The sequence below is a fragment of the Hypanus sabinus genome, chromosome 7, assembly GCF_030144855.1.
Source record: "Hypanus sabinus isolate sHypSab1 chromosome 7, sHypSab1.hap1, whole genome shotgun sequence".
In the NCBI taxonomy this organism is placed as follows: domain Eukaryota; kingdom Metazoa; phylum Chordata; class Chondrichthyes; order Myliobatiformes; family Dasyatidae; genus Hypanus; species Hypanus sabinus.
In genome coordinates, this window is record NC_082712.1 from 111,967,663 (window position 1) to 111,994,066 (window position 26,404).

The 26,404-nt window shown below is 37.9% G+C and overlaps 1 protein-coding gene across 10 annotated transcripts in view; it reads right to left on the minus strand.

Moving 5' to 3' along the window:
* Positions 1 to 624: 624 nt before the first annotated feature.
* Positions 625 to 26,404, minus strand: part of LOC132397109 (low choriolytic enzyme-like) — a 95,933-nt gene continuing 70,153 nt past the window's right edge. For 9 of the 10 annotated variants that reach the window (XM_059975415.1, XM_059975420.1, XM_059975413.1 and 6 more), the window contains 5 exons: positions 19,683 to 19,697; positions 9,126 to 9,348; positions 8,915 to 9,042; positions 7,439 to 7,679; positions 625 to 1,323 (listed from right to left, as the gene is read on the minus strand). In XM_059975415.1, coding sequence (XP_059831398.1) covers positions 1,238 to 1,323; positions 7,439 to 7,679; positions 8,915 to 9,042; positions 9,126 to 9,348; positions 19,683 to 19,697 — 693 coding nt within the window. In that variant the 3' untranslated portion in view covers positions 625 to 1,237. The remainder of the gene's footprint in view (positions 1,324 to 7,438; positions 7,680 to 8,914; positions 9,043 to 9,125; positions 9,349 to 19,682; positions 19,698 to 26,404) is intronic. The other variant, XM_059975417.1, reaches the window with a different exon arrangement.

A 26,404-nucleotide genomic window follows, 5' to 3' on the forward strand; every position in this document is an offset into this window, starting at 1 on the left:
CTCTAAACCTGTACATCTTTTAGTATTATTGTTTCCTTACTCTTCTTACGACAAGTTTTTACCTCTCACATCTCTCTACTAAATTTCATCTGCTATTTTTCTTACAGACTATCAATACTGTGAGAAGACCTGGCTTAAGCAGATGTTACATACCATGGACAAGATTAGACAAAATATAGCCAGGCTTTCGTGAATCAAAGCTATTTTGCAGTTAAAAATGTATTTCAAAAGCAACTGGAGCCCTTTGAAAATGGATGGTGTAGGAAATGTCAGACCAATTTAGTGCACACTTAACACTTTTGTGCATTAGACTTGGGGTGCTAAAATGGATAACCAGGATACATTAACTAATCTTATGTGGACAGTTATTTGCCTCAAGCCTGACCAAATCAAGGTAAGATTAGTTATGTTGATAATGACTGAAGAGCCCAAAATTAAGGAAACTATTACTCTATGTGATGTATAACAAATTCAGAATATTAATTTTCTTGTTTACTATCCGATCAATACTTCAAAACAGCAAACAGGTTTGTTTACAGAATTATTATAAAATATGTGACTTTAATGAACAAAACAAAGCCACACAACAAGTGGAACTTCACATGGTTTTTCAAAAAAGGCAGATTTTGAAATAGTCTTAATAGTATTTATTTCAAAGAAATAGCAGTTAAGGGCAAGCAGTTAAGGGCAAAATTTTAAATTGATTGCATGAATGCCTTGAAAACTTTATACAGTTCTACTGAAATCATAGCAAACTCCTTCATGGCTATGTGTGTACTGCAAGCAAAACATCTACAAAGTTACTTCCATTACAATTTAAATGACCCATTTACAATTTAAAAATATTCTCCTTTAATATTGCATCTCAAGATAAAGGGAACCAATGATACTTCAGTACTAATGAAATTTTCATTGTTCAATTTGTTTATGATGTCCACCCATTCAATTGACATTGCTACATTTCTGCAATCATTCTGAAAAATAACATCCTTATTCTTGCATCACTTAACAAATTTATAAGCAGATTTCTTGTTTTCAGTCACAAATTGCTTTTTACATAAATACTTATGGGTGAATTATCAATTATATGTAGAATTATCAAATTTTGATAATTTGATTTGGTTTTGATTGTGTTGGCATGTAAGCAGGAAATTTAACAAATATGATGAAAACATTTTGAAATTTAAGAAATTACTACATAAAAGGTAAAAACAGAAGTTAGGTTGTTCTGCAGAAATTACACTATCCATGCAGAATTTATTAATATGCACCACACCAACATAAAAGCATCGCATTGAGCATTCCAGCGAACAGAACTCCTACCTGTAAAAAGAGAACACAAGAGATTGTTGTGAAGGATTCACCAAATATTGGTCTAATTAAACTTTTTATAGGAGCATTAGAAATAGGTTTGGGCCTTTTGTTCAGTTTCCTGCTCTGCTTTTCAATAAGATCATGGCTGATTATTTACATCAGTACCACATTCCTCTCCTAACCCCACATCTCTTAATTCGCTTAATATGTAAGAGTTTACTGAAATGTTTTGAATTACTCAGTGATTGAGCACTCTGGGACTGAGACATACAAAGATTCACCATCTTCCAAGTACAGATTTTTCTCTGTACTGAATGGCTATCCCATATATTGAGATTGTAACTCAATTATTTTAGTGGCGTTTAGTTCAAAGCTTCTTAACATTCCCTATATATTATTTCATGTAATAGTACACTCAAGATTTATAGGCCATTTTATTCCTATCATACTTGACTGTCACATTTCTTAAACAGCTAAGTATGTTATTGCCAACATTTGAAAGATTATACAGATTAATACGTGGCTGAGAGGATGGCGCAGCAGGGAGGGCTTCAGGTTTTTAGATAATTGGGCTTTGTTCCAGGGAAGGTGGGATCTGTTCCGAAGGGACGGTTTACACCTGAATTGGAGCGGTACTAACATATTTGCAGGGAAGTTTGCTAGTGCTTCTTGGGGGGGGGGGTGCGGGGGTTTAAACTAAATTTGCAGGGGGCGGGGATCCAGAATGTGAGAAAGGATAGTGAGAGGAAGAATAAAGGACAGGTGGGGACTACATGGTTCCGGAATATTAAGTGTGTAGTAGAGAAAGGTGAAGCAGAACAAGTGATAAGGAGGACACATGTACAGAGAGATGGTCTGACGGAACATGGAGTTAAATGTGCAGAAAGAATAAGTAAATTTAGGAAGGACAACAAAATTCTAGGGGCGTATAGCCCGATGGGAGTTCGGAGAGCTGGGTTAAGCACAATAGGCAGCGATTCGAAGAGAGAGAGGAGAAATGGGCTAAAAATTCTATATCTGAATGCACGAAGTGTCAGAAATAAGGCGGATGAGCTTGAAGCCCAGGTGCGAATGGGTAACTATGATGTTGTTGGGATATCGGAGACATGGCTGCAGGGAGATCAGACCTGCGAAATGAATGTACAAGGGTATACGTGCTATCGTAGGGACAGAAATGTGGGCAGAGGGGGTGGGGTGGCCCTGTTGGTGAGGAATGAGATTCAGTCCTTTGCAAGGGGGGACATAGGGTCAGGAGAAGTAGAGTCTGTGTGGATAGAACTGAGGAACAGTAAGGGCAAAAGGACCCAAATGGGTGTTGTCTACAGGCCACCAAACAGTAGCATGGATATTGGGTGCATGTTGAATAGGGAGTTAACATTGGCATGTGGCAAAGGTAATGTCGCAGTAATTATGGGGGATTTCAACATGCAGGTGAACTGGGAGAATCAGATTGGTGGTGAACCCCAGGATAGGGAGTTTGTAGAGCGCCTACGGGATACATTCTTGGAACAGCTTGTACGAGAGCCACCCAGGGACAAGGCTATTCTGGATTTAGTGTTATGTAATGAATAGGATTTGATAAGCGATCTTGAAGTAAAGGAGCCATTAGGAGATAGTGATCATAATATGATGTTTTTATCTGCAATTTGAGAAGGATAAGGGCAGCTCATAAGGGCAGTGTTGCAGATGAACAGGGGAAACTATGGAGCCATGAGGGAGAAGCTGGCCAAAGTTGACTGGACAGATAGCCTAGCAGAAAAAGACAGTGGAACAGCAATGGCAGATATTCTTGGGAATAATGAACAAGGTGCAAAATCAGTTCATCCCCCAGAGAAGAAAGGATTCAAAGGGGGGAAAGGGGCCACAGTGGTTGACAAAGGAAGTCAGAGATTGCATAGCATTAAAAAAAAGGAAGTATGATAGAGCTAAGGTGAGTGAGAGGACAGATGATTGGGAAGTTTTTAAGGAACAACAGAACTTAACTAAAAAGACAATACAGGGAGAAAAAATGAGGTACGAATGCAAGCTAGCCAGGAATATAAAGGAAGATAGCAAAAGCTTTTTTAGGTATGTGAAGAGAAAGAAGATAGTTAAGAACAATGTTGGGCCCTTGAAGAATGAATTGGGTGAAATTGTTATGGGCAACAGAGAAATGGCAGAAGAATTTAATAAGTACTTTAGATCTGTCTTCACTAAGGAAGACACAAGCAATCTCCCAGATGTATGGATGGGCCAAGGACATAGGGTAACAGAGGAAATGAAACAGATTGACATTAGGAAGGAAACGGTGACGAGTAGACTGATGGGACTGAAGGCTGACAAATCCCCAGGTCCAGATGGTCTGCACCCTAGGGTACTAAAGGAGGTGGCCCTGGAAATTGCGGATGCATTGGTAATCATTTTCCAATGTTCCTTAGAGTCAGGATCAGTTCCTGAGGATTGGAGAATGGCTAAAGTTATCCCACTTTTTAAGAAAGGAGGGAGGGAGAAAACAGAGAACTATCGACCTGTCAAACTGACACCAGTGGTGGGGAAGATGCTAGAGTCCATTTTTAAAGATGAAATAGTGGCATATCTAGATAGCATTGATAGGATTAGGCCGAGCCAGCATGGATTTACCAAGGGTAAATCATGCTTGACTAATCTGTTTGAGTTTTTCCGAGGATGTAACCAGGAAGTTAGATGGGGAGATCCAGTGGATGTAGTGTACCTCGATTTTCAGAAGGCATTTGATAAGGTCCCACATAGGAGATTGGTGGGTAAAATCAAAGCTCAGGGCATCGGGGGGAAGACATTGACATGGATAGAAAACTGGTTGGCAGATAGAAAGCAAAGGGTAGCGGTGAATGGGTGTTTCTCGGAATGGCAGGTGGTGACTAGTGGGGTGCCACAGGGCTCGGTATTGGGACCACAGCTGTTTATGATTTACGTCAACGATTTAGATGAAGGCATTGAGAATAACATCAGCAAATTTGATGATGATACTAAGCTGGGTGGCAGTGTGACATGTGATGAGGATGTTAGGAGAATTCAGGGTGACTTGGATAGGCTGGGTGAGTGGGCAGATACTTGGCAGATGACGTTTAAAGTGAATAAGTGTGAGGTTATCCACTTTGGGAGTAAGAACAGGAAGGCAGATTATTATCTGAACGGTGTAGAGTTAGGTAAGGGAGAAATACAAAGAGACCTAGGAGTCCTTGTTCATCAGTCACTGAAGGTGAATGAGCAAGTGCAACAGGCAGTGAAGAAGGCTAATGGTATGTTGGCCTTTATTACAAAGGGAATTGAGTACAAGAGCAAGGAAATCCTCTTGCATTTGTACAGAGCCCTAGTGAGACCACATCTGGAGTATTGTGTATAGTTTTGGTCTCCAGGGTTAAGGAAGGATATCCTGGCTGTAGAGTAAGTGCAGCGTAGATTCACGAGGTTAATTCCTGGGATGTCTAGACTGTCTTACGCAGAAAGGTTAGAGAGACTGGGCTTGTACACGCTGGAATTACGGAGATTGAGAGGGGATCTGATTGAAACATATAAGATTATTAAGGGATTGGACAAGATAGAGGCAGGAAATATGTTCAGATGCTGGGAGAGTCCAGCACCAGAAGGCATGGTTTGAGAATAAGGGGTAGGTCATTTAGGACAGAGTTAAGGAAAAACTTCTTCTCCCAGAGAGTTGTGGGGATCTGGAATGCACTGCCTCAGAAGGTAGTGGAGGCCAATTCTCTGGATGCTTTCAAGAAGGAGCTAGATAGGTATCTTATGGATAGGGGAATCAAGGGATATGGGGACAAGGCAGGAACCGGGTATTGATAGTAGATGATCAGCCATGATCTCAAAATGGCAGTGCAGGCTCGAAGGACCGAATGGTCTACTTCTGCACCTATTGTCTATTGTCATTTATTGTCACTTAAATTCCCTCAGATCTTATTGATAATACCCATGTGAGTATTCACTGAGCCACTGCCAAACTATAATTCAATGCTGATCAAATAAATCATTAAGTTCTGACACTATTAAATCGTTGACGTTCATTTCTCATTGAACATACCATGATGACTTTCCTGTTATCAACAAATTTGCAAGTTCTCCTTTATCAATATTTTCTCCTTCATTCTTGAAATATTTTCCAGCCTCCCATTATAATTGAGCTGAAAGCGCTTTCAGTCTTACATCAACCTGAAGAACCACTCATAACTAAGTTATGTATAGATTTACATAGGAAACTGGAATACTTTTCCACTTTGACGGGTTAATGTCTTACCAAGAGGCAGTTAAGTATTTTCTTAAACCAAAAATACTCTGCTGCACCATAATATCAAGCAAGGTCAATTTATTAATGTTTGGTATTAAACTGACTTCAATTACAAATAACATTTTCCTTGGAATTCAAGTGTATCTTAAGCCATTAATGTGTTAAACAATAAATATTTTTGCAACTCAAGTACTACTGCATGTTTTCACGTCTCAAATTGTGCCCCCAGAACCCTTCAGTGAGCCTCATTTGGACCATAGCAAGTAGGTGGGATTGATTATCCATGAAAAGGGATACTGGCCATCAAGGGAGGCATGCCAGCTATTTTCCCAGGGGAAATCATATTTTGTGTAGTTTATTGTCATTGTTTAAAGGAAATCCTGAATTCTAGAACTAGTCTGGTATGATGTATTAGTAAGGCGTGGTAGATCCAGAAGTGGCAATGTGGAGTCCACAGGCCCCTAATGATATTGGTCTATGGCATAAAAAAAGTTGGGAACCCTCCCCCTCCGAGTTACTGACATATAAAGATTTATATGCAGTTAAATAGTTTATTTTTTCTACTAAAACATTACTATATCATCATCAATTTGCTCTTGTTCCTGTTACACATTATGAATTGTGAAACAGTACATAAACTTAAATAGACCATGATTATGCAAGATTAGATTGCGTAGGCAGATCTCTTTGCTGAAAATACTCTATTAGAACTGGAAAAAAGAGAACACAAGGTAGTTTTAATTCACAGGGAATAAAAAATGGGTAGGACAGGCAGTATCTTTGATACCTAATGGAAATTTGAGCAACAGTAATTATGCCACACTAACAAGTCATCCATCTGTGATACTGGCTCAACCTATTCTTCATCATTAACTTAGTCTGATCTAGGGCATATTCTCTTTTTATTTTGCAACTTTTCACAATGTCTGTATCTCACTCCCTAACAGCCTTCATTATGACTTATTCTATTTAACTGCCACCACTAACCCAACAACCAGATGACCTGTACAATCTAGCCCCACAGCAATCCTGTTCACTTTTATCAGACATTCCCCTTGACCTATCTGTCCTTCCCCACCTTCTCTGCAACTTAAAACTAACTTGCTTTCTCTCTTTCCCTGTTCTGATGGTGTTCAACTTGAAACAGTAACTGTTTCTCTTTCTACAGATGATTCCTGATCTGTTGAGTGAGTTTAGCATTTTGTTTTTATTTCAGATTTAAGCATTTGTTTTCTTTTATTTTCACAGCTTTTTATTGAGTACCCTCCTCTTCCAAACTACTCATAACAGTTCTCCTTGCTGTCATAGCTTACTTCTGACTCGAGTTGCGCTTCATACTCAATGACACCCATGTTTGCAAAGCAATCTGTGCAGTTTAATCAGTTGTTCAAATCATAAAATCTAGGAAGTCAAACAGCAATCAATAACCACAAATCAGCAAGTGATCCACAAGTAGAGACTGATTCCTTTAATTATGACTGACAAGGGGACTTTTTTTTGCTGGGTAGTTGATCTATGTAATGAAATCAGCTCACTATAGGTGACACCAAATTTCCTATTTTTTTTTTGCTTTAACTGCTACTTTAAAGGTATTTTTCTGACAACAATAATAATAAAAAGGACAAAAGGATACTTCAATGGATGAGTATGTACTTCCTGTCTGCCATTTTGGGGCTTAGCAGTCAGGGAAAGGCTGGATAATGTAAGGTATTTCTATGATAATGTCATCCAACAGTTGCAAAATTAAGGAAAATAATTCTGTACTTGATTACTTAAGGTCACTTAAGCTGACGAGAATAAATGTGATTGTGAGTAAATGAAATTTTGCTGGGTACAAAGTTGAGAAGAATTTCCTTGGTTATATTTCCTTACCTCGTCTTTCAAATGGACGAATGACACACTTGTAATCAACTCTCAGTCCAGGCTGCATTTGTGCTCCGGGATGATTGAATTCTAGCAAAAGGGCAGTGCCCTCAGTTAAAGGCACAGGTGTTGCTCCACAGAATTTTCCTCGATTAGCTGGAGGTGCTTGAGAAACATCATGAATCTTCAGGTAGGCAAAAGTGCAGTTGTCAGATCTCTGGAAGTTGTATGTTGTAATTTCAAAAACTACCTGATAGAGGAGTAGCAATGAAAGTAAGAATTTTCAGGATATTTCAAAAATAACTGTAAATGCAAAATGCTTGGAAGGAATTTATACCTCTAATTAGTTAAGCAAGTATAGTTCTCTCTGTAGCAAGACACAAAGGAGCTGGAGGAACTCAATGGTTTCTCCCTGTAATTGACATTCACCTTCAGGAGTTGTGCCATGTTTTTCCCTTGACAAGATGATAAAATACCTATTCAGATTATCATTACTGTTGTTATTTGGTAGATGGTAAGAGGCATGGAGAAAAGGTCAATGTGATCAGCTTGTCCAATTTTAACCACACAGAAGACATCTGAAATAACCTCTTACAACCAAGTCTGTCTCCTGGCCTTCACGTGTCGTTTAGCTACTAAGCTTGGCAGAACTGCTTCTACTGTCAGGAGCTAAGGCAGGTTACTGGTGCCTTAAAACCAGTTGCTCTGGGTCAGCCATAGTTGGAAGCTCATCTAGGAGTACTTTAACCTCAAACCTTTGATACCTTGCGACTATATCCACTTACGGAGAAGGCTTTAGGAGTAAGCCCTGAGGAAAAGTCCAGAGCTACAGTACACAAGTCAATCCTACATTGAGTTCAACACTGACTGGCAACTCCCGCAACATCATTGGTACCAAACTGTATCAGTCTCTGCCATTCCTTTGGATTCATAAGCTGCATGGAGACAGGGTGCCTGTGCATAGGCAACAGCTTTCTCTCCATATCATATTTCCCTGGCTTGTGTATCAACTGCAGACAACTAGGACACAAGATCTGTGGTCAATCCTGACCAAAAGAGGCCAAGGTAGGTGTATCGGATTACCTAAATAAGTGGTGGTAGGTTAAAGTGTAGAGAACCTTCCTCCTGCTTTAGACTCTTGCAATGTACAGTGTAATATGTTTATCTATCTTGAGATGCAGTAATTCAAATTAAGTCTACTATGCCAAGTTGTTAAGAGAGTTAATCACATTGATATAAACCAGGAACAATCAGGCATTAAAGGTAATATTCATCAACAGGCATTACAATAACAGAATCGCAGAAATTAGATTCTTTTCAAACAGTGAAACTTCTAATTCCAGCTACAAATCCTTTAATTATGTCTTCTGTCCCTATAGATAAAAGTTACCAGCACTAGGTAGATCCCTTTGATTTTCTGTATTTCATTATCAGTACCAGATTTTCTAAACTACATTACAACATTCTAATGTATTTCATCCATACCTCATGTCCTTTATGTGCCTGAACTAACCAAAAACAGTTTGAGCTTTCGTTTGGATTTATGGATCCTCTGTGCTCAAATCTACCAATAATTTTGGTTGGTGATGTAATTAACATTCTCCCACAATTAACTGTAAAATAAAGGGAAAAAATTCTGAAACCGTGATTCTCAAAATTATACAAGAACGTTCAAATTACTATAACAAGATATTACCAAATCGATACTTAGCACTGAATCCTTTAGAGTGTTTGTAATGGCCTGAGGAAAATGCAATTAATAATAGATGATGGGAAGAGATCACAGCTGGAGCTATTTTGCCACAAACTGGTCCTTTAAGAACTGGTGAATGAGTGGTAGATCCATCATAAATTTTTAAATTATCCCGATAGCAACCTAAAAATGGCTGGATATGAAAGAAGTCAAATTCCAAGACAATCTGCAATGAGAAATAAAAATTCATATTTAAATCCTGAACTCTGTCTATGAAATATAACTGTAAATAATGATTAGTACATTATTAAAATAAAGCTTTCATACCACACAAATTTAATGCAGCAACTCTGAAAAGTGGAAGTGTGATTATTTGTTGCTAGAAAATTCTTAGTTTGGAAGCAACGTTTGAAGTCAAATTCTTATCAAAAAATTATTTGTTTATGAAGCCTAAAGATGAAATTTGTATCCTTAGAGTTCCAAAGTATTCTTCAGTTTGTATTTTGTGGCGGAAACCCAATCAAGTTTTAATACTTCCACTGGAATCTATAACTCAACATGAGAATATAAATGACTACCAAGAAATAGGTCTCAGTAGTATAGATGGCTGAACAAAATCATAAACTGACAAGATTTTATGGTCAAAAGCATTAATAATTTGAAACAGAAATCAACACCAAATTATGATTTTCCATACTACCAACATTATGCATGAGCGAAAATGCCAATTACAATGGAGCAGGAACTGAACCAGGATCTTGTGATGTTTTTCAGCAGGATGGAAAAATTAAACATAAATGCCCCAAGTGTGAACATACTGTAGTTATCAACTGTTATGACATAAAAGAAGAGTTATCCAAATTGTTTTCATTTCTTGTTCTTTCACCAAGGTTTATTATTTGCTCCTTCAGGACTCCTGTCAACTTAAACATACTTTTGTTATCATTAATCCTGCTCCATTGTCTGTAGTCTTATTTAACATGCCTCTAGGATATGCCTTAACAATGATAAGTAACTGCCAAGTGCACTTATTCAATTATCTCAAATCCTTGGGCAAAGCCAAAGTTTTCCCAAGGATAGTGTTTCTAGTTTTGTATATGTAAAATGAACTTCTTGTAACCCCACTCTCCATTCATTAAAACTTATGTGAGTATCAAACAAAATGGTGACCAGGGAAGAATGTTTACAACATTCTTTGATCAAAACAACACTGGGTTGGGTTGGGAGGCATTCATGTAATAATATTTTATTTTTAACAAAGCTGAAACCTGAGCAAGTTTATTGTTATAAAATACATAAACTATGCTATGATTGTGTATCTGCTGTGTCAAGATTGGAAGAGATTCTTCATCCCAATTTGCTTCTTTATTCCTGTTATCTATTCTTGTTCCTCAGGGGGATAAAAACCATTGAAAGACTAAAGTGGCCACTAGGAGTACGTGACTGACATTCTCCAAATCTAACTGCCTTGGAAAGGTATTGCTCAGCCAGCTTCTTGAACTGATGCACTCCTCCTAGCAAAGGAACATATCATAGTTATTAGGTGAGGGCACCACAGTAGTTGAGAATAGGCCCTTCGACCCATACTGCTCAGCAATCCCCAAGTTAATAACCCTAACCTAATCAGGGACAATTTATAATAATCAATTAACCTACCCACTATATCTTTGGACTGCTGGAGGAACCCCGAGCATCTGGGGAAAACCCATGTAGTGTTCCACAGGGAGGAGTACAGACTCCTTAGAGGACACTGGAATTGAACTCTGAACTCTGATGCCCTAAACTATAATAGACAAATGTTAAACTACTGTGGTGCCCTCGCCACACCTAACAACTCTATGATGCGAAGGACCTATTCCACGCTCTATTGCTAAATAAATAAAATAAATGTAAATAGTGATATTTCAAGCATAATTGGTGGATACAATTTGAACAACCTATGATACACAAACAAGATAATGCTGATAGCTACTGTACATCCAGATAAAGTCAAAGAAAGTGCAAAGAGAGGATTGATCAACTGCAAGAAAATTGAATGTACGGTTGTCACAAATACGAAACACAGAAATGTAAACTGAAAGTGGGCAACAAAACAATCAAACACACATGGAAGTTCAATTACTTAGGGAGCACAATAAATCTGACAAGTAACAGGATTGGGATTACTAAATGCACGCTCAAGCTTTTAAATAAGATACTAAAGAATAATATAATTTCTATGGGTATAAAACAGTGTTGTGGTGCTACGTTAATTCTACAATAACATATGGAAGCAAATATTAAGACAATATCAAAGAAAAATGAGGGAAAACTCAAAGCTGCAGAAATTGAGTTTTGAGAACAACGATGAAAATATCATGGAAGTTTAGAGTAACAAATGAGGAAGAGTTGCCAAAAGCTGTAATAAGAACAGAACTGATGTCATCAATTAGGAAATGGCTCCTGGGATTTCTGGGACACGTACTGAGGAAAGAGAAGCTCAAACATCTTGCAGTGATGAGAAAATTTGATGGAAGAAACAGTCATGGTTGATAATGCGTGATATTCATGAGTTACATCAAGGGATGGACAGGCAAAAGGTTTGAAGAGTTTATTAGAACTTCTCAGATTACAGACAGATAGAAGACAATGATTTCCCACATCATATGACACAGCACATAACGATGATGATGATCATATGACCCCCAAGATTACAATGAGTTACTTAGAGTGACAATATCGCTCAATGTCAATGGTACATCAACATGCATTTTCATGTTGGAAATGCGTATGGTTTGGCAATTCTGTGGCATAGATGTTAACTACCTTATCAGCTAATGCCTGAAAGTTGTTTAAGTCTTGCTGCACATGGATAGGCTGCTTCATTTTATGAGGAATTGTAAATAAAATTGAACATTAAATTCAATGTTAAAACCCCACTCCTGGCCTTACAACAGAAGTAATGTCAATGTTAAAGCATCAAGGATAGCCTAGCCTTGGACAAAGTCCTGAAAAATTCATACAGTATTGTTCTGGGTCTGTGGCAGAGAATATAAGGGGAAGCAGATATTGAGGTGATTTGAGGAAGATTTTTTGCTTATTCATAGGGTGGTTGAAATCTGGTAAGCATTGCTCAAAGGGATGGTGGAGGCAGTTGCTCTTACAAGATTTAAGACATATTAAAAAGAGACAGAGAAGAGGAGGGAGCTAAGGTAAACCGGTAAGTTTCTTATTGCAGTCAGAATCAGATTTAATATCACCAGCACATTATGAAATTTGTTAACTTTGCAGCAGTATAATGCAATACATAATATATAGAAAAACTGTAAATTACGGTAAGTATATATGTATATTAAACAGTCAAATAAATAGTGCAAGAATAGAAATAAAAAGTAGTGAGGTAGTGTTCATGGTTTCAATGTCCATTTAGAAATTGGATGGCAGGGGGAAGAAGCTGGTTCTTGAATTGAACAGACTGTTGTACCTCCTTCCTGATGGTAACAATGAGAAGAGGGCATGTCCTTAATGACAGATGCATGTTGAGGCATTACTCCTCGAAGATGGCTTGAATACTACAGAGGCTAGTACCCATGATGGAGAAAAGGAATCCCCATTCTTTGAAGAACATCTCAAGAGTTCTATGAAAAGGTTGAAGGAGACAATTTTAGAAAACCTGGCATATTTATTTTTCAACATTGTCCCCTCCTACATTTACATACAGAGTCCAGCGGTCGTGGAGCATACGGATCTTGGACCTCCAGAAAGTGTCTATAGATGGGTGATTGATAAGTTTGTGGCCTAAGGTAGGAGGTAAGTTATACAACTCTCATTACATGCACATGCAGGTCAACTCTTTGACTGATTATACAGAAAGTCTGAAGTTAATAATTCATCTCCTTCTAACTTAGGCCACAAACTTATCGATCACCCCTGCTGTGGACACTTTCTGGAGGTCCATGATCCATATGCTCCATGACCGCTGGACTAAGTGTGTAAATGTAGGAGAGGACTATGTTGAAAAATAAATGTGCTAGGTTTTCTAATCTTGACTCCTACCCTAGGCCACAAACTTATCAATCACCCCTCGTAGAATAGGAAGTCCAGATGCAGGCAGAATAACAGTTTGGCATGGAATAGATGGACTTAAGGGCATGTTTCTGTGCTATAAGCACCTGAAATGCAATAGCATAGAATATAATGTTCCATGTAATGTGGTTAGCAAAGTGACCTGCCTATTTGAATCATGTGAGCTCCTGGTAGTATGTGTCACTCAGAAAGAACTTTCTATTCTGAAGGAGAGATCAAAATGCCCAGAGATGTAGCTTATTACCACTGACTTTTTGGAAAAGTCTACAATGCTGCCAAACACACTCATGCTCAGTTTCATGATTTATACTACAAGAAAAGCAAAGCAGGTCCCTTTCTTTGAGTATAGAGCTGTAATGACCTTGTTAAAGCTGCAGTAGGCAGCAAACTAGAATTTATGGCATTGATCAGCTGTTGCCACTCATAATCACCTGGACATAAGAAAATTGCAGTAACTGTGACCTTCACCTCTGCAAGCAATGCAGGCTAGACAGAGTGCCTATAAAAAGTATTCAGCCCCTTCGAAGATCTTATGTTTTATTGTTTTACAACACTGAATCACAGTATATTTAATATGGCTTTTTACATACTGGTACCAATGATGTGGGTAGGAGAAGGGAAGCAGTCCTGAGAAAAAGACTACAGGGAGTTAGGAAGGAAGTTGAGAATCAGGACCACAAAGGTAGTAATCTCAGGATTACTGCCTGTGCCACATGACAGTGAGTATATGAATAGAATGAGGTGGATAAATGCATGGCTGAGAGGTTGGAGCAGGAGGCAGTGATTCAGATTTCTGGATCACTGGGACCTCTTTTGGGGCAGGTGTGACCTGTACAAAAAGGACGGGTCACACTCGAATCCCAGGGGGACCAATATCCTGGTGAGGAGGTTTGCTCAGGCTACTGGGGAGAGTTTAAACTAGAATTGTTGGGGAGTGGGAACCGAACTGAAGAGACTGGGGAAGAGGCGGTGGCTCACAAATAGAGAAAGCTTGGAGGTAGTGTGTGAGGGAGGATGGGCAGGTGATAGAGAAGGGAAGCACTCAGACCGACGGTTTGAGATGTGTCTATTTTAACGCAAGGAGTATTGTGAACAAAATGGATGAGCTTAGAGCATGGATTAGTATTTGGGAGCTATGATGTGGTGGCCACTACAGACTTGCATGGCTTAGGGACAGGAATGGTTACTTCAAGTGCCAGGTTTTAGATGTTTCTGAAAGGACAGGGAGGGAGGGAAAAGTGGAGGCGTGGCACTGTTGATCAGCGATAGTGTCACGTCTGCAGAAAAGGTGGACGCCATGGAGGGATTGTCTACAGAGTCTCTGTGGGTGGAGGTTCGGAACAGGAAGGGGTCAATAAATTTACTGGGTGTTTTTAATAGGCCGCCCAATAGTAACAGGGATATTGAGGAGCAGATAATGAAACAGATCCTGGAAAGGTGTAATAATAACAGAGTTGTCGTGATGGGAGATTTTAATTTCCCAAATATCGGTTGGCATCTCCCTAGAGCAAGGGGTTTAGAAGGAGTGGAGTTTGTTAGGAAGGTCTGTTGACACAATATGTAGATAAGCCTACAAGAGGAGAGACTATACTTGATTTGGTATTGGGAAATGAACCTGGTCAAAGTGTCAGATCTCCCAGTGGGAGAGCATTTTGGAGATAGTGATCATAATTTTTATCTCCTTTACAATAGCATTGGAGAGAGATAGGAGATAGGAACAGACAAATTAGAAGAGCATTTAATTAGAGTAAGGGGAATTATGAGGCTATCAAACAGGAAATTGGAAGCTTAAATTGGGAACATATGTTTTCTGGGAAAAATACAGAAGACATGTGGCAAATGTTCAGGGGATATTTGTGTGGAGTTCTGCATAGGAATGTTCCAATGAGACAGGGAAGTTATGGTAAGGTACAGAAACCGTGGTGTACAAATGCTGTAATAAATCTAGTCAAGAAGAAAAGCTTACAGAGAGCTACAGAGAGAAGGTTCAGAGAGCTAGGTAACGTTAGAGATGTAGAAGATTATAAGGCTAACAGGAAGGAACTTCTTAAAAAAGAAATTAGGAGATCCAAAAGGGGCCATGAGAAGGCCTTGGTGGGCAGGATTAAGGAAAACCCCAAGGCATTCTACAATTATGTTAAAAGCAAGAGGATAAGACGTGAAAGAATAGGACCTATCAAGTGTGACAGTGGAAAAGTGTGCACAGAACAGGAGGAAATAGCAGAAGTACTTAATGAATGCTTTACTTCAGTATTCACTATGAAAAAGGATCTTGGTGATTGTAGTGATGACTTGCAGCAGTATGAAAATCTTGAGCATGTACATATTAAGAAAGAGGATGTACTGGAGCTTTTGGAATGCATTAAGTTGGATAAGTCACTGCGATCGGATGAGGTATACCCCAGGCTACTATGGGAGGCGAGGGAGGTGATTGCTGAGCCTCTGGCAATGATCTTTGAATCATCAATGGGGACAGGAGAGGTTCCGGAGGATTGGAGGGTTGCAGATGTTGATCCATTATTCAAGAAAGGGAATAGAGACAGCCCAGGAAATTATAGACCAGTGAGTCTTACTTCAGTGGTTGGTAAGTTGACGGAGAAAATCCTGAGAGGCACAGGATTTTTGAACATTTAGAGAAGTATAATATGATTATGAATAGTCAGCATGGCTTTGTCAAGGGCAGGTCGTGCCTTACGAGCCTGATTGAATTTTTTGAGGACGTGACTAAACACATTGATAAAGGAAGAGCAGTAGGTGTAGTGTATATGGATTTCAGCAAGGCATTTTATAAGGTACTCCATGCAAGGCTATTGAGAAATTTAGGAGGCGTGGGGTCCAAGTGGACATTGCTTTGTGGATCCAGAACTGGCCGACCCACAGAAGGCAAAGAGTGGTTGTAGACGGGTCATATTCTGCATGGAGGTCAGTGACCAGTGGTGTGCCTCAGGAATCTGTTCTGGGACCCTTACTCTTTGTGATTTTTATAAATGACCTGGATGAGGAAGTGGAAGGGTGGGTTAGTAAGTTACTGATAACACAAAGGTTGGAGGTATCATGGATAATGTGGAGGGCTGTCAGAAGTTACAGTGGGACTTTGATAGGATGCAAAACTGGGCTGAGAAGTGGTAGATGCAGTTCAATCCAGTTATGTGTGAAGTGGTGTGGTAAACCATGCATATTTGTCTAGACACGCCCCTCTGCTGACTGCTCCTGTGGCTCCTCCCACAGACCCCTGGATAAAGGTGACTGTCTCTGCTCCTCCCCCAGTTATCCAGCATGTGCTCCGTTTTACTGCTAATAAAAGCCTTTCAGAATTTACTCTACTTCCAGTCTTTTGGAGTTATTGATAGTGTATCAAGTGGTTCAGTTTGGTAGGTCAAATATGATGGCAGAATATAGCATTAATGGTAAAACTCCTGAAGTATGGAGGATCAGAGGGATCTTTGGGTCCAAGTCCATAGGACACTCAAAGCAGCTGAGCAGGTTGACTCTGTGGTTAAGAAGGCATACAGACTTCCGGTGGCTGTAATGGAGTAGGTTGCAGTAGCTACGTGCTCCAAAATTATTCACTTACTTTGTTGTTTAAATCTATCTCGGTGAGGGCACTATGAGCACCACGAGTAGAAAACACTCTAAAAAAGAGGCTACTTTAGAGACTTCGACTGAAATGTTTCAACAAATGTCAGAGAGACTCGAAAAATTGGATAAACTGGATGACTTGGAATCCAAGTTTGACTTGTTACAGAATTCCTTCGACCTGGTTAAATCTGAACTGAAAACGCTTAATCGGAAACTTGGAAGTATACAGCAGACTGTGAATGACCACGAAATTCGTATTAAGCTACACGAAGAATCTCTGCTGGTGTTGCAGAAGGATATTGAAGTTTACAAGAAAATTTCTAAGGAACAACTTAAAAACTACGATGTGTTACTGAAGAAACTTACAGATTTGGAGACCAGGAACTGAAGGTGCAATATCAGAATTCTTGGGCTTTCTGAAAAACTGGAGGGTAATCAACCTATCAATTTTTGTGCTCAAATGCTGAAAGATTTATTCCCTGATATATTATTGGAACTACCAAAATTTGAGCGCATTCACCGAGTTACCCCGCCTAATTGGGATCCTGCCAAACCTCGCTCTATTATCATTCGCTTTTATGACTATCAGATTAAAGAACAGATCCTTCGTGAATCAAGGAAGAAACGCATTTTACAATTTTGTGATCAACAGTTTTGGATCATTCAAGATTATCCACTGGAAGTTCTAAAGCTAGACAGGCTTTTAAAGAGGTCATGTCTGATCTTTTTAAGCTTGGCTGTCGCCTTTCTCTCAGAGATCCATGTAAACTCAAGGTTTCTTGGTTTACGAAGCCTGAAGAAGCTAAGAAATTTTTACATAGTCTCCATATTTAAATTCAACCTTGAATATTTCTCTTTATGTTAAATGTTTTAATTTCAGCTGTTTAATCAAGTAATTGGCGCTTTGTTGATAACAAGGTTTCTTGGTTTACGAAGCCTTAATCATTTGTTTAATTGGCGCCTTGTTATCTTTCAAACTATGCAAAATATGCAGGCAGACCGCATCCATTTTCTCTTTTGCTGTTTTCCGCCTTTATACGGGTCCTCTAATGTTACTTCTTCGCAGCTCTTTTTAAACAATATGTTATATTCTTTCAGTGTTACGTTGATTTTTACTTTGCTTTTAGTAATTTGAATGAAAGTAATTATGTAGGGTGTACATGTAGTAATTACTGATGAATGAAACTATAGGATGTTTTGCTTTACTTTAAATTCACTCAAATTTTTTCTATCTTTTGATTATTTTTATACCTTTTGGTCTTTTACTGTTTTTCAATAGTAAAAAACATTCTATATTTCTTATTGCTGGTTTTTGGTTTTTTCATTATTTTACCATTTTGTCATTTTGTTTTTTTTTCTCCCTTGAATGTCTTAACTTAGTCATGTAGGAAGCTATCTAAACCGTTTCTCTTTCTAATTATTTTCTATTTGTTTCTTTACTCTTTTTTTTTGCGCCCGCAAGTCTATGTTGTTTTCCTTATTGGCTTCTACTAATATTTGATTTTATTGTCTTTCCTTTTTACCAAGACTAATACTTATATTTTCCCATGGTTTTTTTTTCATAAATAGCGAACTTATTTACTTTGACATTTTGTTTTTGTGTATGTATATATATATATATATATATATATTTACAATAGTTTATTCAGCACAGCTATACATATATATTTTCTGGAGCCACCGGAGTTCTGGGTTGGGAACGTTAGAATTAGTCTTCAGCCTCCCTTGGCTGATTTCTCTCTTTGGGGGAAGGGAGGGGGAAATGGGTTCTTCCAGAAAGCTGATTGGATGTTTTTACTGTTTTATTTATTCGCTATCTACATGTCTGTGATTACCTTTTATACATTACTAAAGGATACTTGATGGATTCTTTTATTAATATACTCAGCTTTAATGTGAAAGGTCTAAATAACCCTGTTAAACAAGATTTTCTCTTATATCCGGAAACTTAAAACTCGTATAATCTTTCTTCAAGAAACCTATATTTGTAAAGATGATATTTCACGTTCTTTCAAAGGATGGAAGGGTATACATTTTCACTCACCCTCTCAATCTAGCTCGAGAGGCATCTTCTATCCTGTTTGATCAGACTGTATCCTTTATTCAACATAATGTAATTTCTGATACAAATGGGCACTTTATTATTGTTTCTGGTAGTCTTGAGAATAAACTAATGGTATTTGCAAATGTATACGCTCCAAATACAGATGACTCCTTGTTCTTTGAATGTCTTTTCTCTTTTCTGCCTGATTTGAATCGGTATTCCTTAGTGATAGGTGGAGATTTTAATTTTTGGCTTGACCCTATATTAGACTGCTCTTCAAGTAAAACCCCTGTCACTAATAAATCAGTTCTACTTATTAAATCTTTTCTATTTCAATGTGGTATTCTCGACATGTGGCGTTTTTTGCACCCTCAAGAAAAGGAATATTCATATTTCTCTCAGGTTCATCAGATGTACTCTTGGATTAACTACTTTTTTATAGATAGAAACTTGCTTCCACTGGTACGATCCTGTGATTATAAGGAGATTGCTTTGTCTGATCATGCACCTGTGCTTCTGGCTTTAAGATTACCTGTTTATTCTGAATCAAATAGAAGTTGGCGTTTTAACTTATCATTGTTATCTGATAAAAATTTTCTAAAGTTTTTGGAAAACCATATTACTTTTTTCTTTAAAGAAAAATTTTTAAAGGAGATACTGCTGGTACTATAGTCTGAGATACTTTTAAAGCATATATTCATGGAGAAATTATCTCTTACTCTAACTATATAAAGAAAAAAGCTGACAAAGAAAGGTCTGACCTAGCAGCAATATTAAAAGATCTTGATCAAAAGTATGCCCTATCTCCAGATCCAAGTATATATAATAAGCGGATTGAAATCCAATCCAAGTATAATCTTCTGCTGACTTACCCAATTGAACGGCAGCTGTTGAAAAATAAAACTCAATTTTACATTCACGGGGATAGAACAGGTAGTTTATTAGCCAATCGCTTAAATTCTTTTACAGTTAATCGTCAAATTACAGAAATTTTTAAAGATAACAGTACTAAGATATCTGACCATTCTGAAATTAACAACGCATTTAAAGACTTTTACCTTAAGTTTTATCAGTCTGACTCTTCTTCAGTTAATACCTATATGTATGCTTTTTTCAGTAATATCAACATTCCTACATTGTCTGCTGATAGCCTAGTACAGTTAGATCAGCCTATTTCCAATGAAGAAGTGGCTGAGGCTATATGTGCTTTACATTCTGGTAACACCCCAGGACCTGATGGCTTTCCTGGGGAGTTTTATAAAACTTTGACTACATTATGTACACCTTATTTATCCTCTGTTTTATCAGAGTCTCTTAAATAAGGTAAACTCCCTCAATTTTTTATGAAGCTTTTATTTCTCTTATTCTAAAAAAAAATCCAGCTAAATGTTCTTCATACAGACCGATTTCTTTATTAAATGTTGATGCAAAAATTTTATCCAAAATCTTAGCTTGAAGACTTGAAAATATTTTACCATCTATTATATCACATGACCAGACAGGATTTATTAAAAATCGTTACTCACATTTTAATATACGTCGGTTATTGAATGTGATATATTCACCACCCAAAAAAATAGCAGAGTGTATATTGTGATGTAGCCTTTGATAGGATTGAGTGGAATTATCTTTTTAAGACCTTAGAAAAGTTTAATTTTGGGCCTAATTTTATTCATTAGGTTAAATTAATTTACTTGTCTCCTACCACTCAGGTTATTACTAACTCTCAAATTTCTAAGCCCTTTAAATTACAGCAGGGAACGAGACAAGGCTGCCCTCTTAGTCCTTTATTTTTTGCTTTAGCTATAGAACCCTTAGCAATAGCATTTCGAGAATCTTAAGGACATTTCTGGTATACTAAGGGAAGGTATGACTCATAAAATTTCGTTATACACTGATGATATTTTACTTTTTATCTCTAACACTGAAACTTCTTTACCTTCGGTTCTTTCTTTAATTTCCCAGTTTAGTTTTTTTTCAGGATATAAGCTGAATTTACATAAAAGTGAACTATTTCCTTTAATGACCTAATGTCATCAAATGCCAAATTTCCATTCCAAGTTGTTACAAGTCAATTTACATATCTAGGTGTAACAATTACTAAAAACTTCAAGAATTTATTTAAAGAAAACTTAAACCCCTTATTGAATTATGTGAAAAAAGACGCTTTCTAAATGGTCTCCTCTTTCTTTATCCTTAATTGGCCAAATTAATTTGATTAAAATGAAGATTCTTCCTAAATTTTTATATCTTTTTCAGGCATTACCTATTTTTATTCCTAAGACTTACTTTGATTCTTTAGATTCAATTTTAACATCTTATATTTGCAATAATAAACAAGCTCGATTAAGTAAAGTTTACCTACAAAGAAATAAAGAGATGGGTGGATTAGCCCTACCCAATTTTAGGTTTTACTATTGGGCTGCCAATATAAGGAATATTACTTTTTGGTCCTATTATATTCATCATAAAGATTGCCCATTATGGGTCTCCTTATAAGTTAATTCTGTAAAAAATTCCTCTATTGTCTCTCTTTTTGGATCACTCTTCTTTTTCAGCAAATAAAACAACAGATAACATAATTGTTAAGCAAACATTAAGGATCTGGTCTCAATTTAGAAAATTTTTTGTTTCAGCAAGTTTTTCATTATCATCTCCCATTCTCCTTAATTATTATTTTATCCCTTTCATGACTGACAAAGTCTTTAAGGATTGGGATGAACTAGGTATTAAGTGCTTTTGGGACCTGTTTATCTCAGGATCTCTTTCTTCATTTGACCAATTGTCAACTAAATTTGCACGGCCAAAAACACATTTTTACAGATACCTTCAAATTAGAGATTTCTTACGTTTCTAATTAACTACTTTTCCTATAGGTCCTGATAAAAAATTTACTGGACGATCTTTTAAATTTAAAACCTTTTGTTAATGGTTCTATTACCGGTATCTATAACTTGTTGATTGATTCTAGACAAGACTTTTTAGATAAAATAAAAAAAGCTTGGGAGGATGACCTAAATTGTCAGATTTCTGATGAAAGATGGAATAAAATTCTTAAACGGGTTAATAAATCATCTTTCTGTGCTCATCATTCTCTTCTACAATTTAAAGTGGTTCATAGAGCTTACATTTCTAAACAGAAGCTGTCCAGTTTTTATCCGAACATTTCTCCACTTTGTAATAAATGGAACTCTGCTGATGCCTCTTTAATTCTTATGTTTTGGTTTTGCCCTAAAATTGAAAAGTTTTGGCGGGAAGTATTCCATAGCTTCTTACATCTTTTTAGGGTCCAATTTGACCCAAATCCCCTTACTGCCTTGTTTGGTATTATTGCAAATGAAGATATAACTTTAAATACTCCTAACCTACAGGTTTTAGTTTTTACCTCTCTTTTAGCAAGGAGAGCAATCTTGCTTAAATGGAAGGAGTCTACCCCTCCTAGACATCTTCAATGGCTATGTGATATTATGTTTAAATTTAGAGAAGATCCGCTGCTCAGTCTTAAATTCGAAACCATCTTTTTATGATATCTGGGGCCCTTTCTTAAATTACTTTACCAATTTATAAAGTTTAACAGTGCACAGACTTTTATGTATATTTCTATCTTCTCTTCTTAAGCAAATATGTTTTTTTTCCTAATTATCCATTATCATCCATCAGCTTTTTTCTTTGGTAGTTGGTAGGGGATTGACTTTTTTTATATAAAAAATTCTTTTATGATGTTTGACCTATCTTTAAATTTTTGATTACGGAGTGGTATACCTTTATGTGATATGTTATAACATTTTGATCAATTTTATTACTATATATGAATGTACAACAATTTATGTTGCACTCTGTAAATCTTGTTTTTTTTTCTGAATAAAAATATGATAAAAAGAAAGAAAAGAAGGCATACAGAGGTCACTAGGAGACGCTCATGGAGTGAGTAGTTTTGGATTCGCTCCATAACCTTTACATTCTTAACTTATGATCACCCTTATTTAACCTATTTTTACCTACACTATAAGATTTTTATTACTTTTTTTGTATTTATTTTTGAGTCTGTACTGTGAATTTTGAAGAAATGAGTACAGAAATGGCTTTAAGATCTAAAGGGCGAGACACTGGAAAAGAATCTAACGGTAATGGAAAGAAAAAAAAGACTGATCCTAAACAGACTGAATTGTCTTACAGTACATTACTGGAGCTTTTAAATCAAAAATTTGAAAAACAATAACAAACTTTTAAAGAAGATTTAAAGGTCTTTCAGGATTCTCTGGGTAAGATTGGTCATGAAGTTAAACAGCATCAAACTTTAATCGCAACTTTGCAAGAAGACGCTCAGAAGCGTGACTTGAAAATTGAGGATTTGGAAAAGAAACTATCTTCAGCGATTAAGCAGTTGGAAATACTTAAAGCCAAGAGCATCGATTCTGAAAATCGTTCTAGAAGACTGAACCTACGCATACTTGTCTCCCTGAGGGCATCGGACAAGGGGACCCTACGAAGTATTTCGCTCAACTTTCAAAGGATGCGTTCCCTTCTGAATTCCCAGACAGTCCTCCGTTACTCAATCGTGCCCATAGAGTTATGCGCCGATCAACAATTGCTTCATCTAAACCACCAGTTGTAATTGTTCGATTTCACTATGTGCATGTTAAAGAGCAGCTTATTCGCTCGGCTCGCCGTTTAGGGATGGTTAAATTGCAGGATTTCCAATTCTGTCTGGTGGAGGATTATAGCCCAGAAGTGCTGAAGGCGCGGCTCGCTTTTAAATCTTTGATGTCCGAAGAAGGCATACAGTGTATTGGCCTTCATTAATCATGGAATTGAATTTAGAGCTGAGAGGTAATGTTGCAGCTGTATAGGACCTTGTCAGACCCCACTTGGAGTACTGTGCTCCGTTCTGGTTGCCTCACTCCAGGAAGGATGTAGAAGCCATAGAAAGGGTGCAGAGGAGATTTACAAGGACGTTGCCTGGATTGGGGAGCACTTCTTATGAAAACAGGTTGAGCAAACTCAGCCTTTTCTCCTTGGAGCGATGGAGGATAAGAGGTGACCTGACAGAGGGGTATAAGATTATGAGAAGCATTGATCGTGTGAATAGTCAGAGGCTTTTTCCATTGGCTGAAGTGGCTGCCACAAGAGGACACAGGTTTAAGGTACTGGGGAGTAGGTACAGAGGGGATGTCAGGAGTAAGTTTTTTACTCAGAGAGTGGTGAGTGCGTGGAATGGGCTGCCGGCAGCGGTGGTGGAGACGGATACAATAGGGTCTCTTTAGATAGGCACATGGAGCTTAGAAAAATAGAGGGCTATAGGTAAGCCTAGTAATTTCTAAGGTACAGATATGTTTGGCACAACTTCGTGGGCCAAAGGGCCTATATTGCGCTGTAGGTTTCTATGTTTCAACCCTAGTTCTCAAACTTCTCCCATAACCTTTGATGCCATGTCCAATCAAGAACTTATCAATCTCTGCCTTAAATACACCCAACGACCTGGCCCCCAGAGCTGCATATGGCAACAAATTCCACAAACTCACCACCATTCGGCTAAAAAAATTTCTCCATATCTGTTCTGAAAGGGTGCCCCTCTATCCTGAGGCTGTGTCCTCTTGTCCTAGACTCTCCCACCATGGGAAATATCCTTTCCACATTTACTCTGTCTAGGCCTTTCAACATTTGAAAGGTTTCAGTAAGATCCCCCCCCCCCTCATTCTTCTGAATTCCAGCGAGTACAGACCCAGAGCCATCAAACGTTCTTCATTATGATAAACCTTTCATTCCTGGAATCATCATTGTAAATCTTCTCTGGACCCTCTCCAATGCCAGCGCATCTTTTCCAAGATGAGAGACCCAAAACTCTTCACAATATTTCAGGCGAGGCCTCACCACTGCCTTATAAAACCTCAGCATCACATCCTTGCTCTTGTATTCTAGACCTCTTGAAGTGAACATCAACATTGCATTTGCCTTCCTCACCACCAACTCAACCTGCAAGTACAAGGACTCACAAGTCCCTCTGCATCTCAGATTCCTGGATTTTCTCCCTGTTTAAAAAATAGTTTGCACATTTATTTCCACTACCAAAGTGCATGACCATGCATTTTCCAATATTGTATTTCATTTGCCACTTTGTCTATTCTCCTAACCTGTCTAAGTCCTTCTGCATTGTTTCCTCAACACTACCTGACACTCCACTAATCTTCATATCATCTGCAAACTTGGCCACAAAGCCATCTATTCCATCATCTAAATCATTTATATACAGCATAAAAAGAAGTGGTCCCAACACCAACCCCTGCAGAACACCACTGGTCACTGGCAGCCAACCAGAAAGGAGCCTTTTATTCCCACTAGCTGCCTCCTACCAATCAGCCAAATGTTCTAACCATGTTAGTAACTTCCCTATAATACCATGGGCTCTTAACTTGGTAAGCAACCTCATGTGGGGCACCTTGTCAAAGGCCTTTTTAAAGTCCAAATATATAACATCCATTGCATCCTCTTTATCTCTCTTACTTGTAATCTCCTCAAAGAATTCCAACAGGTTCATCAAGCAGGATTTTCCATGAAGGAAACCATGCTGATTTTGTACTATCTTGACCTGTATAACCAAGTACTCCATAACCTCTTCCTAACAATTGATTCCAACATCTTCCCAACCACTGAGTTCGGCTAACTGGTCTATAATTTCCTTGCTGAGCCTTCCTCCTTTCTTAAAGAGTGGGGTGACATTTACAATTTTCTGGTCTTATGGCATTATGCCAGAGTCCAGCGCTTTTTGAAACATCATTTCTAATGCCACCACAATCTCTAACACTACCTCTGTCAGAACCCTAGGGTGCAGTTCCTCTGGTCCAGGTGACTTACATACCTTAAAGTCTTTTAGATTTTTTGAACACCTTCTCTCTTGTAACAGTAACTGCATCCACTTCTCTTCCTTCACACACATCAGACATACTGCTAGTGTCTTCCACAGTGAAGACTGATGCAAAATACTCATTTAGTTCATCAACCATTTCCTTGTCCCCTCTCTCCTGCCTCATTTTCAAGTGGTCCTATATCCACCCTCATTTCTCTTTTAAGATACTTAAAAACTTGTACTATCCACTTTGATATTATTTGCTAGCTTGCTTTCACATTTCATCTTTTGCCTTCTAATATTTTTTTAGTTGCGCGCTGTAGGTTTTTTTAAAACTTCCCAATCTTCTCTCTTCCCACTAATTTTTACTTTATTGTATGCTCTTTCTTTTGCTTTTACAATAGCTTTGACTTCCCTTCTCAGCCATGGTTGTTCTATTTTATCATCTGAGTCCATCTTCATTTTTGGATTACACACATCCTGCACCTTCCTCATTTTTCTCAGAAATGCATACTATTGCTGTTCTGCTGACATCCCTGCCAACAGTTCCTTCTAATTTACTTCCGCCAACTCCTCTCTCATATGATTGTAATTTCCCTTACTCCACTGAAATACTGCTACATCAGACTTTACTTTCACCCTATCAAATTACAAGTTGAACACAATCATATTGTGATCACTGGTTCCTAAGGGTTCTTTTACCTTAAGCTCCCAAATCGCCTCCGGTTCATTACTTAACACTCAATCCAG